Source organism: Bos grunniens, chromosome 1 (assembly GCF_055505025.1).
Source record: "Bos grunniens cultivar Pamir isolate PY7600 chromosome 1, Bosgru_T2T1.0, whole genome shotgun sequence".
NCBI lineage: Eukaryota > Metazoa > Chordata > Mammalia > Artiodactyla > Bovidae > Bos > Bos grunniens.
The window spans coordinates 103,630,602-103,648,695 of NC_141165.1; the positions used below are offsets into that span (position 1 = coordinate 103,630,602).

The window sequence follows — 18,094 nt, forward strand, 5'->3', positions numbered from 1 at the left end:
CATCCATACATGACCACTGGAAAAACCATAGCCTTGACTAGACGGAACTTTGTTGGCAAAGTAATGTCTCTGCTTTTGAATATGCTATCTAGGTTGGTCATAACTTTCCTTCCAAGGAGTAAGCGTCTTTTAATTTCATGGCTGCAATCACCATCTGCAGTGATTTTGGAGCCCCCCAGAAATAAAATCAGCCACTGTTTCCACTGTTTCCCCATCTAATTCCCATGAAGTGATGGGACCGGATGCCATGATTTTACTTTTCTGAATGTTGAACTTTAAGCCAACTTTTTCACTCTCCTCTTTCACTTTCATCAAGAGGCTTTTTAATTCCTCTTCACTTTCTGCCATAAGGGTGGTGTCATCTGCATATCTGAGGTTATTGATATGTTTCCCGGCAATCTTGATTCCAGCTTAAGCTTCTTCCAGCCCAGTGTTTCTCATGATGTACCCTGCATATAAGTTAAATAGGCAGGGTGACAATACACAGCCGTGACAAACTCCTTTTCCTATTTGGAACCAGTCTGTTGTTCTATGTCCAGTTCTAACTGTTTCTTCTTGACCTGAATATAGGTTTCTCAAGAGGCAGGTCAGGTGGTCTGGTATTCCCATCTCTTTCAGAATTTCCCACAGTTTATTGTGATCCACACAGTCAAAGGCTTTAGCATAGTCAATAAAGCAGAAATAGATGTTTTTTCTGGAACTCTCTTGCTTTTTCCATGATCCAGCAAATGTTGGCAATTTGATCTCTGGTTCCTCTGCCTTTTCTAAAACCAGCTTGAGCATCTGGAAGTTCATGGTTCACATATTGTTGAAGCCTGGCTTGGAGAATTTTGAGCATTACTTTACTAGCGTGTGAGATGAGTGCAATTGTGAAGTAGTTTGAGCATTCTTTGGCATTGCCTTTCTTTGGGATTAGAATGAAAACTGATCTTTTCCAGTCCTGTGGCCACTGCTGAGTTTTCCAAATTTGCTGGCATATTGAGTGCAGCACTTTCACAGCATCATCTTTTAGGATTTAAAATAGCTCAACTGGGATTCTATCACCTCCACTAGCTTTGTTCATAGTGATGTTTTCTAAGGCCCACTTGACTTCACATTCCAGGATGTCTGGCTCTAGGAGAGTGCTCACATGATCATGATTATCGGGGTCGTGAAGATCTTTTTTATACAGTTCTTCTGTGTATTCTTGCCACCTCTTCTTAATATCTTCTGTTTCTGTTAGGTCCATACCATTTCTGCCCTTTATCGAGCCCATCTTTGCATATAATGTTCCCTTGGTATCTCTAATTTTCTTAAAGAGCTCTCTGGTCTTTCCCATTCTGTTTTTTTCCTCTATTACTTTGTATTGATCACTGAGGAAGGCTTTCTTATCTCTCCTTGCTATTCTTTGGAAATCTGCATTCAGATGCTTATATCTTTCCTTTTCTCCTTTGCTTTTTTGCTTCTCTTCTTTTCACAGCTATTTGTAAGGCCTCCTCAGATAGCCATTTTGCTTTTTTGCATTTCTTTTTCTTGGGGATGGTCTTGATCCCTGTCTCCTGTACAATGTCACTTAGCAGTCATTAAAGAGCAAGCATCCAACTCTTCCAGGAGAAATAATGCAGTCTTGAGAGACAGGCTGACTGAATTAGGGTGAGCCTGCTGCTAAGTTGCTTCAGTTGTGTCCAACTCTGCGATCCCACAGACAGCAGCCCACCAGGCTCTGCCATCCCTGGGATTCTCCAGGCAAGAACACTGGAGTGGGTTGCCATTTCCTTCTCCAATGCATGAAAGTGAAAAGTGAAAGTGAAGTCACTCAGTAAGTGTCTGACTCTTCATGACCCCAGGGACTACAGCCTACCATGCTCCTCCATCCATGGGATTTTCCAGGCAACAGTACTGGAGTGGGTTGCCATTGCCTTCTCCGAGGGTGAGCCTAGATTTTATCTATTGTAATATTGGTTTAAGGAGACTGATGCTGATAAGAAACCCACATTAGCTACTTGAAGTTCCTTGCAAAAGGCAGCTATTATAATCTGGCATGAGTCTTCCATACTTAGCTCCAGAAGTGATCAAACCTGGACAATGGTCTTGCCTTCCGTGAAGTGCATATGAGACCGGCTTTCAAGTTATGGGGTAGGGCACGCTGAGCTGGCGGCTTTCTAGGGGCAGATGGTCAGCTCCTGGATATCCAGGAAGCCTATAAACACCAGGAGCTAGTTTGAGAAGACCTTTGTCCCAGAATCCTCAAATCTTGTACAGTGGTGACCAAGTCAAGAACAATTGAGTCTGATCTGCATAACAATCACATTATAGAATCCATTTCCCAGGCCAGCATATTTTCATTTTAGAGAAGCGAGCCTCCTCAGGATGTTCCAGCAATTCCTTGGCTGAAAGAGGTTTTGTTTGCTGTTAGAAGTCAGTAGGTGAAAATGAGCTAGGTCATAAATGCTGAACAACAAGTTTCCTTTACAGATTTAAAAAATTCACAAAAGTATTTTTTAAAGCATTCACAGGTACTTGATGTGACAGAGATAGCGCTTATTACCTACTTTCTTTTCAGTTCCTAAAATGCCAATTAAGTATCACTGGCAGTTGTTGATTCACTTTATAATGTGCTTATCACTTGCTCTCTGGGTTTTCTTCTGACCATCTGAGGAACCATTTTCAGGCAGAAATTTCAATTCATATGTTGCTACTGGCCTGCCACAGCTGGCAAAATGTCACTGAAGTGTCACACGTAAAAGAATGAAAGCATCTCACCGTCTCCAGGTTAGAGACCGTGATGATTTACGAATTTCTCAGATAGTGATTCTGTGAAAAATAATAGAAAGTCCAAGCTGTGGGAGGAAATAAGTCTTAATCTGGGCTAAAAGTTTGGATTTTTGCTGGATTTGGATTATTTTCCTGACTACGAGGGTGTGTGTGCGTATGCTGAGTTGCTTCAGTTGGGTCTGACTCTTTGCAACCCCATGGACTGGAGCCCACTAGGCTACATGGGATTCTCCAGGCAAGAATACTGGAGTGGGTTGCCATGCCCTTCTCCAGGAGAACTTCCTGACCCAGGGATTGAATCTGAATCTCTTGCATCTTGTGCTTTGGTAAACAGGTTCTTTACCACTGGTGCCACATGGGAAGCCCACTCAGCACGAACAAATGTGGCTTTATAGCTAGTTATAATAAGTCATTTCTATTTCCATGATAATGTTACTAGAACTGAGATGCTGTGCTTCTTGGTTAATACTGTTAGGGCCTTGTTAGGGTTAAATGAGCCCATACATGTAAAGCACAATCCTAGTCCTAAATGTATAACAAGGGTTACATCACACCAACAACTGTCACTGCTGTCATGGTTATTATTACTAGTCCAGCTCATTTATCATCTGAAATGAAGGACTGTTTCCAGAGCTGAAATTTCATGATTTTGAATCAATGAAATGAAGCCAAATTTTTGTAATATTATCCAGCTCATAAATTCATGGTTCTGTCATTGGGACAAAACCCTGAAGAGAATGTCTCTGAAATACACTAAGATAAATTTCAATATCTGTATCTCAAAATCACTGAAGCAAAGAGAGTGACGGGACCATACTGAACCTCTCAGATGATATCGACAGTGAGATTTTACTCAAAAGCTTTAGAAGTTTCCCTGCTGGCTTAGAGGGTAAAGCATCCGCCTGCAAGGCGGAAGACCTGGGTTCGATCCCTGGGTCAGGAAGACACCCTGGAGAAGGAAATGGCAATCCACTCCGGTACTCTTGCCTGGAAAACCCCATGGATGGAGAAGCCTGGTGCAGGCTACAGTCCACGGGGTCACAAACAGTCATACACAACTGAGTGACTTTACTTTCACTTTCACTTTAGAAGGTGGGGAGAATGGAGGAGTGAGAGTTTTAATGCAGGTGGGAGGCCCCAAAGAGGGGGAAATGATGAGCCAAAGCAAGGACCAACTCCACAGTCATAAAGGAAGGCTCTAGTTTCCTAGCCAAGATCATGGGTGAGGACTAAACAGGGTCAGCTGGAAGAGAACTGGTGCATGTACTGATTCATCTCATTGGCCCTCCCGGAGGGAGAATATTCCTGGGGGAAGCCATAAGCAGTGAGAGGCTGTTGTCTATAGGGGTACAAAAGTGTGCGTGCTCACTCAGTCATGTGTGATTCTCTGTGACACCATAGATTGTAGTCTGCCAGGCTCTTCTGTCCATGGAATTCTCCAGGCAAGAATACTGGAGTGAGTTGCCATTTTTTTCTCCAGGGATCTTCCTGACCCAGGGATTGAACCTGTGTCTCCTGCATTGGCAGGCAGATTCTTTACACTGAGCCACCTGGGAAGGCCCTGTTATCTGTAGGGTGCTGGAGGCTAAACTGTGGGCCAGGAGGGAGGGGCCAAGAATTCCAGAATGGACAGAAGTGTTCATCAAATCTGGATGCAGGAAGGGGCTGGAGGATGAACACCTCCTGTCCTGCTTAGCCAGGTGGCTATAGTGGCAGAGTGAGGGAGAGCCAACAATAGAGGCTCAAGTCTCCCTGAGGTTAAATGGCTTAGAGGACATGGCCAGCTTTACCTTGGGCAGTACCAGGTCTGAAGGAAACACAGCATCTTCAGACACTGAGTTACCTTACCTTACACACTTGCACTACCAAGTTGTTCACACATAGAAGTCCACAACCACCCACTGCATTGAACCTGTCCCATCTATTCCAGAAAGAGAATTCAGTTTTAATAAATTGAGGGCAATATTGCATGATATGAAGGAAAGTCTTAGAGTAAGCTTGTGCTCAGTTGCTTCAGTCGTGTCTGACTCTGTGAGTCCACAGCTCTAGCCCACCAGGCTCCTCTGTCCATGGCATTCTCCAGGCAAGAATACTGGAGTGGGTTGCCACTTCCTTCTCCAGGGGATCTTCCCAAGGCAGGGATCAAACCCAGATCTCCTGCATTTCCTACATTGTGGTGGATTCTTTACCACTGAGCCACTGGGGAAACCCAAGTAAGGCTGACTAGATCTTAAATCTTGGATCTACCCACATCCCAGTTTTGCTGCTTTAGATGGTTTATTTAAACTCTGAAAATCAGTTTTCTTTTATGTAAAATAAGAATAATGCTACCTGTAAGGCTGTTGTTAGAATGAGAGAGAATGCATGGAGAGCGACCAGCACGGGGCTTGGGATGTGGGCCTCCCCCATACAGCTTCCTAAAATATACTAACGGTTGTTCTTTCACTTAATAATAAATCAGTTATTTTCATGTGCATATCAGCTTTAACTTTCTACCTTCATTTCAAATTGATCCTACTTTTAAAACAACTGATTTATGGCAGGTCGTGAATATCACCTGGAGATCATATTCCACCTGAATATTTTCTGTTGAGCAGAAGTTGTACTGCATGACTTTGTTTCCCTTGTTTTTATCGTATACTTCTAGAATTTCACCTCCTGGGGGAAAATCTTTTTCTTAAACTTTCTTTATAGATGTAAAAAGTGTGCCTTAGTTTCTGAGGCACACACATTTTACAGAGACCATGAGAAAGCTCGTTTCCACGTATTTCTCTTCCCCTCACTTGAACACCCTCTACAAAACAACACAGTAATGGAACCAAACTCCCTTAGGAAACAGAAATTTATGCTTCCATATCTTGACCCCCATTTAACTCTTCCCTGTAATCTACTCTATCCTAAGAACATGATGTATAAATCTATAAATGTTTTGGGAGTAAAACTGTGAATAGGCTCTCAAACTCTCCTGAGGCTCACCAGATGGCTTTGTCTTCATCCAATTTCCACCCCACCCTTCAACCTCAAAAGAAGATCCTTCCCTTACCAAACCCACTTTTTAGAGTTTTGTGATTCAGAATTATGAGAAATTGGAATAAAAGAACGAAATGTTCTCATGGTAGGGCAGGCATGTGAAAGAATGGGGCAGTGGAGACTGCTGAAGATGGAACATCAGGATTCATGTGGAGGAGCAGATGGGAGAGGGAGGGGGTGTTGTGCAGAAACCTATAAATGTCTTGCAAGTCACGTTCCAGAAACGAAAGACTTGCTGTTATTTTGAAATTAATTTTTGGCTAGACTGTACTCATGACTCATTCTGAGGCTGAACCTTGTGGGTCATAATTTTTCTAATTAGTTTGAATAAAGGTTTATAAATTCATGTGAGAGTAAGCCACAATTACAGAGCCACTTGGAAAGTTGTTAGATGTTAACATTGTCTACAATGATAGACATGGATAAGAAAAACAGCGTAGGTCCGTGATTCCCAAATCTTAGGATATATAAGACATTACCTGAGGAACATCTTAAACTGCAGCTTCTTGGACTCCATCCCAAGTAGTTTTGATGTTCTTGTTCAGGTTTATGTCTAGGAATCTGTATTTTGATGTCCACACTTGATTCTGACATAGAATTTATGAACCCCATTCTGGCTCAAGGCCAATGTCAGACTTCTTCATACAGTTCTATGTGCCATGGGGGCTCCCATAGTTCAACCACAGAAATACAAGTTTTCCTTTTGGTTGCCCCAGAGAAAAGCTGGTTTGGACATTCCCTATTGCATGCCTCCTAGTCACATTTGGAGAAATATCTTGCCTTTTCTGTAGTTCCTTTTTCCCCTCTCACCCATCCTAAATCTATAGATCAAATGAAGACAAGATTTGTTCTTTTTTACAGAAGAAGCATTTTAGTTAACGCCCTCTCCAAGATTAACACAAACTATTAAATTACATTCACCAGAATTGTCTCACCAATGCAAATTTATACAAAATCTTAATGGGATGAAAATTGGAAAGGGATATCTGACTGCAGATTGTGAGGATTAATTTGCCAGACCACATAACAGAATGCTCCAATGAAAACAGGAAATGTTTTGCTTGCAGGAGCCTTTGAAAGAGGCCGCACTTGTTTAAGTAAAAAGGTCTCCTCACCCATAACCATCGACTTTGACTGTAGATGAGCCAAATTGCCCATTTTAAAACCACACAATGAAAATACTTTTGCTTGTCTCCTGGTAGAGGTTGCCTAGAGCTTTAGAAGCCTGGATAAGAAAATGTGTTAGGACCACCCACCCACTGTGCCTTATCATAAAATACCAAATGTTCTAAAGACAACATTGTTCAATCTACCTTGTTGTCATCCATCATGCCCAGGTGACACTGAAAATTGTGATCACTGAAGCAAGACTCGTAAAATGAATCATCACAAAATATCATAAAATATAAAGTTTTATGGAAATACTGGAGTGTCCACCTTATAACAAACCAGCTCAGTCTTCACAGGGAAGATGCTTCTGTGACCTTTTGGTAAATATACACAATAACTACCCAGGAAATGACTGTATTGATTGGTCAACCCTGGAGACACAGGAACAAGACCCAGAAGCAGATGCACCTGTGGTTAGACACCGTATTACCCACCTTCTATTCTCCACACCTGCCAGCCCTGTTTCTGAAAAATAATGGTTGTGTCCCACCAAATCTGGAGATGATATCTTGATGTCACCTTACATTTCAACTCTCTAATAACTTCCCTTGTCCCAGCCACAGCTCTGCTAGGGATTAACAAGTGAAGTGGAAGTGAGCAGTAGGAAAAGCAGGTGGAAGAAAGGTAAAACCATGTAATGTTTTGGGCACATTTGAGCTGACTTCTTTTAGGACACTTCTGCTCTTGAGAAACCTATATGCAGGTCAGGAAGAAACAGTTAGAACTGGACATGGAACAACAGACTGGTTCCAAATAGGAAAAGGAGTACGTCAAGGCTGTATATTGTCACCCTGCCTATTTAACTTATATGCAGGGTACATCATGAGAAACACTGGGCTGGAAGAAGCTTAAGCTGGAATCAAGATTGCCGGGAGAAATATCAATAACCTCAGATATGCAGATGACACCACCCTTATGGCTGAAAGTGAAGAGGAAGTAAAAAGCCTCTTGATGAAAGTGAAAGAGGAGAGTAAAAAAGTTGGCTTAAAGCTCAACATTTAGAAAACAAAGATCATGGCATCTGGTCCCATCACTTCATGGGAAATAGATGGGGAAACAGTGGACACAGTGCCAGACTTTATTTTTCTGGGCTCCAAAATCACTGCAGATGGTGATTGCAGCCATGAAATTAAAAAACACTTACTCCTTGGAAGGAAAGTTATGACCAACCTAGATAGCATATTCAAAAGCAGAGATATTACTTTGCCAACAAAGGTTCGTCTAGACAAGGCTATGGTTTTTCCAGTAGTCATGTATGGATGTGAGAGTCAGACTGTAAAGAAAGCTGAGCACCAAAGAATTGATGCTTTTGAACTGTGGTGTTGGAGAAGACTCTTGAGAGTCCCTTGGACTGCAAGGAGATCCAACCAGTCCATTCTAAAGAGATCAGTCCTGGGTGTTCTTTGAAAGGAATGATGCTAAAGCTGAAACTCTAGTACCTTGGCCACCTCATCGAAGAGTTGACTCATTGGAAAAGGCTCTGATCCTGGGAGGGATTGGGGGCAGGAGGAGAAGGGGATGACAGAGGATGAGATGGCTGGATGGCATCACTGACTCGATGGACCTGAGTTTGAGTGAACTCTGGGAGTTGGTGATGGACAGGGAGGCCTGGCATGCTGCAATTCATGGGGTCGCAAAGAGTCAGACACAACTGTGCGACTGAACTGAACTGATGGTTGATTCAAGTTGTTGTACAACAGAAACTAAAACAACATTGTAAAATCAATAATAAAAATGACTGAATTAACTTGAAAACATTTTAAAATGTGGGAATCTCAAAAAAGCCATTAACCAGCCAAACAGGCTTTGCTTTACATCCATAAACACTGGTGGATTCTCACTTTTCTTAGACTTGGTAGAATTAAGTCTCAAGTCTTAAAGACTTAAGCACATCACTTTATAGACCAGTAAGCCTAAAGTCCTTTATTTCCAAGGAAAAAGGATACTTTGTCACATCCTGTTTTTGTAAATATAATTTGACATCCCAAATATTCCAAAAAGAATCAGCTGATAGCATCTTTTCCTGGGCTGAAGATGCTGCCCATTAGCAGCTGAAAGCACATGGAAAAACAGAATGGCCTGACACCTCCCCTAGAGCTGGCCACCTTTCTTAAAATAGTCGAGCATTTGGCTGAGCAAGGTTTGAAGTATATGATTCTAAGAATGGCACAGGATGCTTTTCAACTGGGAATGTTTTACCAATTTAAAACAGGATGAGGGGAACTACCTAAACTTGCACCCCTTAATCTTTTCTAAGATTTAACACAACAAAATCTTTTTAAAAAATTAATTTTGATTCATACTGAAAATGATGGGATTAAAAGGAATCCTGCAGATTAGCAGCCCAAAAACTTCAACCGGTTTCTCTAAAACAGTAGGGAATTTAGCTACATACTGGATGTTTCCCTGTAATTGAAAATTGGCACCTGGCCTTCTCCCTGAGTGGAGGCAAAAACCTGAAGGTATTCAGAAGAAACCACTGTAGGGTGTTCTCTGTGAGAACTCAGCCTTCCAATCATGGCATTTCAGACTCTTTTTTGTCATAGGAAGTAAACATTTTCAGAACTTTCCTGGTTTCAGGTGGTTAAGACTCCACACTTCCACTGCAGCGGGGTACAGATTCAATCTCTGGTTAGGGAACTAAGATCCCATGTGCTGCACTTGGCCAAAGAAAAGAAAAAGTGTACCTTTTCTCTGAAAATGTTCTCACTTATTTATAATTATTTGTCTCTATACACCTTACACCAGTTCTTTTTAATAAAGTTCCAGAGAATAGTTTCATGCCAAAATCTCATGAGTTGTATTATATTGTACTGAAGGTCCTGCTCATGAATGATGACTTCACAAATAAAAAATAATTGGCCTTCTTAAATATTTATTTCCCTTTCTACCTTGCTTTCCATAGGATGGATTTATTGACTTAAGAGTTTATTGCTGCTGTAAATCCAGTAGTACAAGAAAAATGAAGCAAAAATTAAAGTGGTATTTTGAGCAATATGATGTCATCGGAAATGGTTCTGTTGACTAAAGGGAACATCTTTGTGGTAAGTGAAGTAGTGAGGCATCCTTTGCAGGACATTCTATATTTAACTCCATCTTCCTCCTGTGGAGGCAGTGACAATTCCCTATGTGGTTGGCTATTCTTGGGACGTGTATTTGGAATGGCTGAAGCAATGTCAGTCTCTATCCTGTTGGTTACTGAATGTGCGACTGCATATCAGCATTTTCTTCTAGGTGCAGTCCACTCTGAAGTTTACACATTTAGAACGGTATTGAGAATGAAAAATAAACATAGGTTGGCCACCTGATGCAAAGGGCCAACTTGTCATTGGGAAATGACACTGGGAAAGATTGAAGGCAATAGAAGGGGGCAGCAGAGGGATAAAATGGTTAGATGGTATCACTGACTCAATGAACATGAATTTGAGCAAACTCCGGGAGATAATGAAGGACAAGGGAGCCTGGGGTGTTGCAGTACATGAGGTCACAGAGAGTCAGACACAATTTAGTGACTGAATGACAACAACTTATCTTTTTCTCTGCCTCGGTGCAGAAAGTCTCGTGGGGAGCAGCTGAAATATAAGATGGTTTATATAGCAAGAGACATGGATGAAGAATAAAGGTCCTAAGGAATGAATCTTTCTGGGAACTTGACTAAAGTGTTTTCTAACAGATTGCTCAGGGAGCTCAGATCCTTTCCATCTCTGAAATTCGAGGACTCCCTTTATAAGTCTTAACCCCCAACTCTCTGCTAATGGAGTGAGGATAGTGATTATAATGGTATGAGATGAAATGTATCCCAAGTAAAAGTGACTAAGTGGGGCACTGTGCCTGAATAAAGATATGAAACAAAATAAACATTATGAATATTATACGCTGAATTTGTGAATGTCAGAACTAGGATCAGATGTCACAGAGATGATATGGTCCAAATTCTCTCATTTATAGATGAAGCTGAGTCACATAATGTGTGGTATAAGAGAAACTTGTGAGGAAAAATCATTGGGTAGAACTATAATGACTATTTCAACAAAGCTGTTACACTATTTAGTAAATATTAACACATGGGAAGAATTCAAGAGTATGGTAATACTAATATTGCTTCTACTTGAATCTCATCAAAAAGAGTACCAAGATGTTTTGTAACTGAACTTTGTAATGTTAAAATTCAGAAATTCTGCATACTTATTACATGTTGCAATACAAAACTGGGAATCTAAAATGTTCTACAGAGTGCCCAATCCAGTATAAATTTTTAAATAACATCTTAATATATACCTATTTTAAAAAACACTAAGTATATAATACGGCATACAAATACTAGGGTGCCTGAAAGCAGTGCTCCAATCATGAGGTTTGTACCCTGGGGTCTATGGATCTATTGCCTTCAGGAATCCTTGGCCCCTCTTAGAATCAAGTGCAAAATTTTGCACATGATCCACTTTTTTTCCCAGGGGAGGTATGGGGTCAGGTTTGCAAAAGAACTAGGAAGAGCTAAAGGATTAACTCTTTTTGTTGTTGTTCTAAATCTTACAGGAAAGTTTACATAGATTTTCATTAGTTGAAATGTATAACTTAAGTTAGTGAGCCAAGGAAAGAAAAATAGCTAATTTGAGTTTTTCCCTAAAATGTTTAGAAAGAACAAAATGAAAACAGGCAAACTGAAATAATTAGCACAGAGTAGAAATTAATAATTAGATGCTATTTGTCTCTGATTAATACAGTGTTAAAAACAGTAAGATGTAATTCTGGTAAAGGCACAGCGGAGGGACCATAAATTGATAGAACATTCCTGGAAATGTGGTCTGCATAACAGACTGAAATGTCTCTTCAGTTTTTTTTTTTTTTTTTCTCTTTTTTTTTTTTTTTTCTCTTCAGTTTTAGAGTCAGTTACTTTTTGTCAGGAAAAACAATTTTGCCAAAGATAAAAGTTCTGATTTACATCACAGAATCATTTAAAATCAGATCAGATCAGATCAGATCAGTCACTCAGTCGTGTCCGACTCTTTGCGACCCCATGAATCGCAGCACGCCAGGCCTCCCTGTCCATCACAAACTCCCGGAGTTCACTCAGACTCACATCCATCGAGTCAGTGATGCCATCCAGCCATCTCATCCTCTGTCGTCCCCTTCTCCTCCTGCCCTCAATCCCTCCCAGCATCAGGGTCTTTTTCAATGAGTCAACTCTTCACATGAGGTGGCCAAAGTACTGGAGTTTCAGCTTTAGCATCATTCCTTCCAAAGAAATCCCGGGGCTGATCTCCTTCAGAATGGACTGGTTGGATCTCCTTGCAGTCCAAGGGACTCTCAAGAGTCTTCTCCAACACTACAGTTCAAATACACATTAAAAAAATCTAAAGGAGGAAAACTTTTAATGCAATGAAATATATAATTATAAAAAATCAGTGGTCTATAAACAAACATTCTACATAATTACAAGTGAAGAAAAACACAAAGGTAAGGAGTAATACATACTGTGTAATTTTTGTCAATACATAGTAAGATGTTAAAATGAAATTCAGCCCAGGTATCATTAAGATTTGAAGGAAGTACTAGTATAGACAGAATTTACTAGTAGTTAAGGAAGCAGTTACAAAGGAAGTAGTTACATCTTAATCACAATTCAAGGGTATAAAATGGTCAAGACGAGGGCTTGGGAGAAGGATTACTGAAGAGGATTTCTCATGTAAGAGCCCTCATGTCAATTGCATGAGGTTCTAAGGACACCAGTTAAGGTGTGGATGTGCCCTGGAGTTTAGGGAACACATTGTTCCAGTCATACCTGAGAAATCTAAAGAAGCAGACCATGGCAACAGAGTCTTGGGGTAAAGTTCAGGATATGTCTGCATTCCTGGAATCTGCTGGGACCAAAAATGCTTGAGTGTTTCCTTGGATCAGATATGGGCCACTGAGAGAGGAAGCTGGTAGAGAGCTTTCTTGGATCTTGTCCAGCTGAGTCACTTGGAGAAGTGAGGAATCCTCAGGAGAAGAGAGGTGGAGAGTGGTTCTCAGCCAGGAGCGATTTTACTCTCCTCCCTCAGGGGACAGCTGGCAAAGTCGAGACAATTGATTCTCAACTGGAGAATGGGGGAGGGTGTGGTGCAACTGCTGTCTATTGTTAGAGCCCAGGGATGCTGTTAGACATTCTACCACGCATAGGATGGCACAGGACAAGAAAGAATTGTCGAGTCCAAAATGTCAGTGATGCAGATGTTTAGAATTGGGTTTCTAAAGAAACAGCCTCAAAGGCTGTAATCAAAGTGCATGATTTCACGTCTAGGAAGTTGCAGGAGAATCTCAGTAATGAACAGGGGGTGGGAGGCTTCAGAGAAGGAATGGGCTTTAAACGTCTGCTATCCAGAGAGCTCTGCAACCGTGATCATGATGGTATCTGCCAAATCAAGGCTCTCTTACTCTCCCTTTATCTCCTCCTCCCTCCTGCTCACACTCGGAGAGGTCAGAGAAAGGGCTTAGCAAGGTGGGGGAGAAACAGATGTACTAAAGGAGGAAGGAAAGAAAACAAACCATGCCTCTTTGCCTCCCCGCCCCGCCATGCTTCTCCTCAAAGAAGAGGGAAAACACGAGGCACCCGACAACTCCCTCCAAATTATTATCCCCTTAGGCCTTAATCTTCCAGTCAATCCTTCATCCCCACTTATGTTGCCTGGAGTTGGGTGATAGACAAATTCTAAAAATCTCATCATCTCTCACTGTGACTTACACATGCAGTCGAATATCACTTCAGGATGTGGGAATACTGGATGTCTCGCCAAAGTTTTGAGGCTTCTGGGGTCTCTGTCAAGACAACTGAGAAATCCTAAATTTTCATCTAATAGGAGACTAACTACATGCATCTTAATCATTGCACTAAGTATTATTTAACTGAGATTTCGGCTTGCTAAGGCCAAGAGTGGTGCTTTGCCACCGTTAACTGTGATTATTCCTAGGATTTAAGATTGGTAATGTTTGGGAAGCAACAAGAGAGAGTCCTATGTGACAAACTGAAATGTTGCCAACAGTTTTTCTAAAGATTCTCCTGTTCAATCAAGATAGTTACGTTCGAATTCCCACATGACTGATCCATTCTCTCATTTTCTTAATTTCTACATCCAATATGGGTCATTTAATTTAGTCACTTGGGGCAAGAGTGGGGGCGGGGAGAGTGGTTAAACCATCCCTCTAGGAAATCTGGAAATGTCTTTTTCCTTATGTCCCCTGACAGCTTTTATGATGAAAAGTTGCTGGCAGACTGAGAGAAATTCAGGATCCTTCCAAGGCATGTATGTCTGTCTTCCCAGTTGATAGCTCTGCAAAAGGGCACAAAAAAACAAACACACCAGTGGCAGAAGCCAGAGAGAAAGCATTAGATGCTTATAGAACACCCTTTTATGTTCATCATAAGATCAAAGATAAGTCTAAAGCTTGAGAAAACTGTCTTTTCTGGGTCCAAAACCACTGTGATATTTTCTCCAGTGGGCTGTTAGTATCTTTTGTTACTTAATATGTTGAATGGATCCCTTTGTTCTGTGTAAAATAATACCTTAGACTAAACTCAGTTCATTTAAGTTCCAAGTCTCATTACCCAGAACTGACATACAATCTTTTTATTTGTTTTTGAACTGAAAACAGGTTGGATAGCAAACCTGAAATAAACAATTCCCTCAATTCTGTCACACTGAGGTAAGAAATGTTGCAAAATGAATTTGCTTCCAAAAAAGTTGAGCTTAGATTTAGTTTGCAGAAGGTGCAAGCCTTCAACCACCAGCAAACTGAGTCCTGAAGAGTTTAACACATTGGTGTTTTGTAAGAGATGTAAACAGTGATAAAATAGCCCTTCACCTCAGGCTCACTTTCCTTATTGTGTAGGAGATAGATGATTTAGACAAAACCATGAACCTTTCAAGAAAATGTACTTGTGATATCACTTCAGTTCAGTTCAGTCACTCAGTTGTGTCCGACTCTTTGCAACCTCATGAACCACAGCACGCCAGGCCTCCCTGTCCATCACCAACTGCCAGAGTCTACTCAAACCCATGTCCATGGAGTCGGTGATGCCATCCAAACATCTCATCCTCTGCCATCCCCTTTTCCTGCCCTCAATCTTTCCCAGCATCTGGGTCTTTTCAAATGAGTCAGCTCTTCACATCAGGTGGCCAAAGTATTGGAGTTTCAGCTTCAACACTTGGGTTTCACAATTTGACCAGTGCAATGTTCTGCAGCTGATACAATTTGACTGAATATATACTGACCCCATGGACTGTAGCTCGCCAGGTTCCTCTGTCCATGGGATTCTCCAGGCGAGAATACTGGAGTGAGTTGCCATGCTCCTCTCCAGGGAATCTTCCCAACCCAAGGATTGAACCTAGGTCTCCCACTTTGCAGGAAGATTCTTTACCATCTGAGCTACCAAGGAGGCTCATATTGACCATACTTATATTCAATGCACAGTGACTGACACTTTGTATATATAAAGGGTGAAGGGAAATAAAAAGGGGGAAAAGTGGGAGAGTAGGGGATGAAGGACTCTCTGCTGTTTGTTTGTGGGTATGTTTTAAGGCTGAATTTCTTTTTTACTGGAAGCTTCTCATCAAATTATGAATAAACTTAAGTTTTCCCTCTTAACTTCAATTATGCCATCTTCTATCAGATTTTTCCTTCTCCTTGACGATACACTTCTGGAAAGAGTTGTCCACAGTTGCCTCCATTTCTGCTCTCTCCGTATTTGTACTGTCTGCTCACTTGTTCGTCTGTTCGTTCTGCCCTAAAACCTGGTTTCCTCTTTATCTCAGAAATGTTGCATTTCTTCAGAGGCAGGAACAAGAAGACACAACACAGACATTCCAAGAGAAGGGAGGGGGATTACACCAAATGGATTCAATCAAGGGATGATCTTGAAAAAGTAAGTTTGGAATTGTGGAAAATTAGTAAGAGATGTTAAAAGGGGATCAAGGGAGGGAACAGATACAAGGGATTGAAAACCATGTTTGGCATCATTCCACAGAATCAACCTACCCATCACGGATCACTTGTAGTGAACACTGGAGGGCAGTAGAGGCTCATGTTGAACGTAGCAGTTTGCTTAGTCAAACGTGGCTGCTTACTACTCTGCAGGACATGAGGAGGAAGCTGGGAGAGAGTTCAAATGAAAGCACTGCCATGAGCAATCCAAACATTTGGGCAAGAGTATAATTCTCAGAAAAACAACTTGAAAATATATCAAGAGCAAAGAGCTTCCTCTTAAGGACCCAGTCCCGCATCTACCTCTTAGTCTCAAGTGAGTATGCTGACTTACTGGTTTACTAAGATCAAAGCCACTTGGTGTCATCACTTTATATAAGTCTACATAGATGGAGAATAAAGTAAGTCAGTACATGTGAAAGCTGCAAGGAACAATTTCAGATTGCCCAGAGTTGCTGAGGAGGCTAAGTGAAGTTAGAAAAGAACCAGAAAAATGGAAAGTGGAGGACCTGATGAGGCCAGTGCAAAACTTGATTTGAAATATGTACCTGAAATGGTAATCATCAAGCAAGAGAAATGCTGGAGATTGTTTTTTGTTTTAGACTTTAATCCGAGAGGTGCTGCAGGGTGGCAGGGACTGGAGTAGAGAAGGATAAACCATTCAACTCAGGGTCAAAATCATTGATCAAAGGGTGAGTGTTCTGAAAGTAGATGGACCATCATGAATACTTAAGACTTAGCATCATAAGTAAATTTCAAAAGGACAGATCAAGAACGTTTGAAAATATCCACAACTCCTGCTTGTAGTGCTGGTGAGGGGTGGAAGGGGTCTAGGAAAAAGTGACTTCCCATAGAGAAGTACGAGAGGATGGTGGTATCCTTATGAAGAGGCTCCGTTTGAAGAGACAGATAACATGTTCCAGAAAACAGAAAATTATGCAGGAGTCATTTACATTTATGTAATCTCCTAAAGAACAAAGAAACGGTAAAATGGGAAGTGTGGTTGGAAAGGGCCTAGAAATAGAGTTGAGTTGAAAAACAATGTAAATCTAGACGAGAGAAGATGTTGGGCTCAGGAATAACTGAGTTCACCTGCAATTAGGGAACTGGGATTTTTGACCTGTAGTGATAACTCAGATCACTTCATGGGAAATAGATGGGGAAACAGTGGAAACAGAGTCAGACTTTATTTTTTGGGGCTCCAATATCACTGCAGATGGTGACTGCAGCCATGAAATTAAAGGACGCTTACTCCTTGGAAGGAAAGTTATGACCAACCTAGAGAGCATATTCAAAAGCAGAGACATTACTTTGCCAACAAAGGTCCATCTAGTCAAGGCTATGGTTTTTCCAGTGGTCATGTATGGATGTGAGAGTTGGACTGTGAAGAAGGCTGAGCACCGAAGAATTGATGCTTTTGAATTGCGGTGTTGGAGAAGACTCTTGAGAGTCCCTTGGACTGCAAGGAGATCCAACCAGTCCATTCTAAAGGAGATCAGTCCTGGGTGTTCATTGGAAGGAATGATGCTGAAGCTGAAAATCCAATACATTGGCCACCTGACACTAAGAGTTGACTCATTGGAAAAGACTCTGATGCTGGGAGGGATTGAGGGCAGGAGGAGAAGGGGACGACAGAGGATGAGATGGCTGGATGGCATCACTGACTCAATGGACGTGAGTCTCAGTGAACTCCGGGAGTTGGTGATGGACAGGGAGGCCTGGCGTGCTGCGATTCATGGTGTCGCAAAGAGTCAGATACGACTGAGAGACTAAACTGAACTGAACTGAATAACTCAGAAAAAAGGGGATACTTTATGGTTTCTGGAACAGCTTACAGAATTAATAACATCATGTACTCTGATATAAAAACTCATATCTTAAATATCATTGGCTTTTATAAAATGAAGATACCAAACTAGTCACACTGTATAATAACAATGAACCACTCTTTCTTGGCAAATGCATATACAGAATTAAAATTGATAGAATTTGCTTTTATTTGGAAATTATTGGAGGTGGTTTTATCATCTCAAGGGAGAGCTGGGCCATTCCATGCATCAAGATAAAAGTGTTAAAATTGTTGTACAACGACAGCCCAGTGCACCAAAGGACAAGGAAGAGAAAGTAATGAAGACATATATGGTTGATATTTGTTGAAGTATAAAAGGATTTTGCCAGAATT

General features: G+C 41.3%; 1 protein-coding gene across 1 annotated transcript in view; it reads left to right on the forward strand.

The window, feature by feature from the left end:
• Positions 1-18,094, forward strand: part of GUCA1C (guanylate cyclase activator 1C) — a 45,792-nt gene that overhangs the window by 21,577 nt on the left and 6,121 nt on the right. The window contains 3 exon segments of the mRNA XM_086415640.1: positions 9,860-9,980; positions 14,673-14,724; positions 14,726-14,773. Coding sequence (XP_086271766.1) covers positions 9,860-9,980; positions 14,673-14,724; positions 14,726-14,773 — 221 coding nt within the window.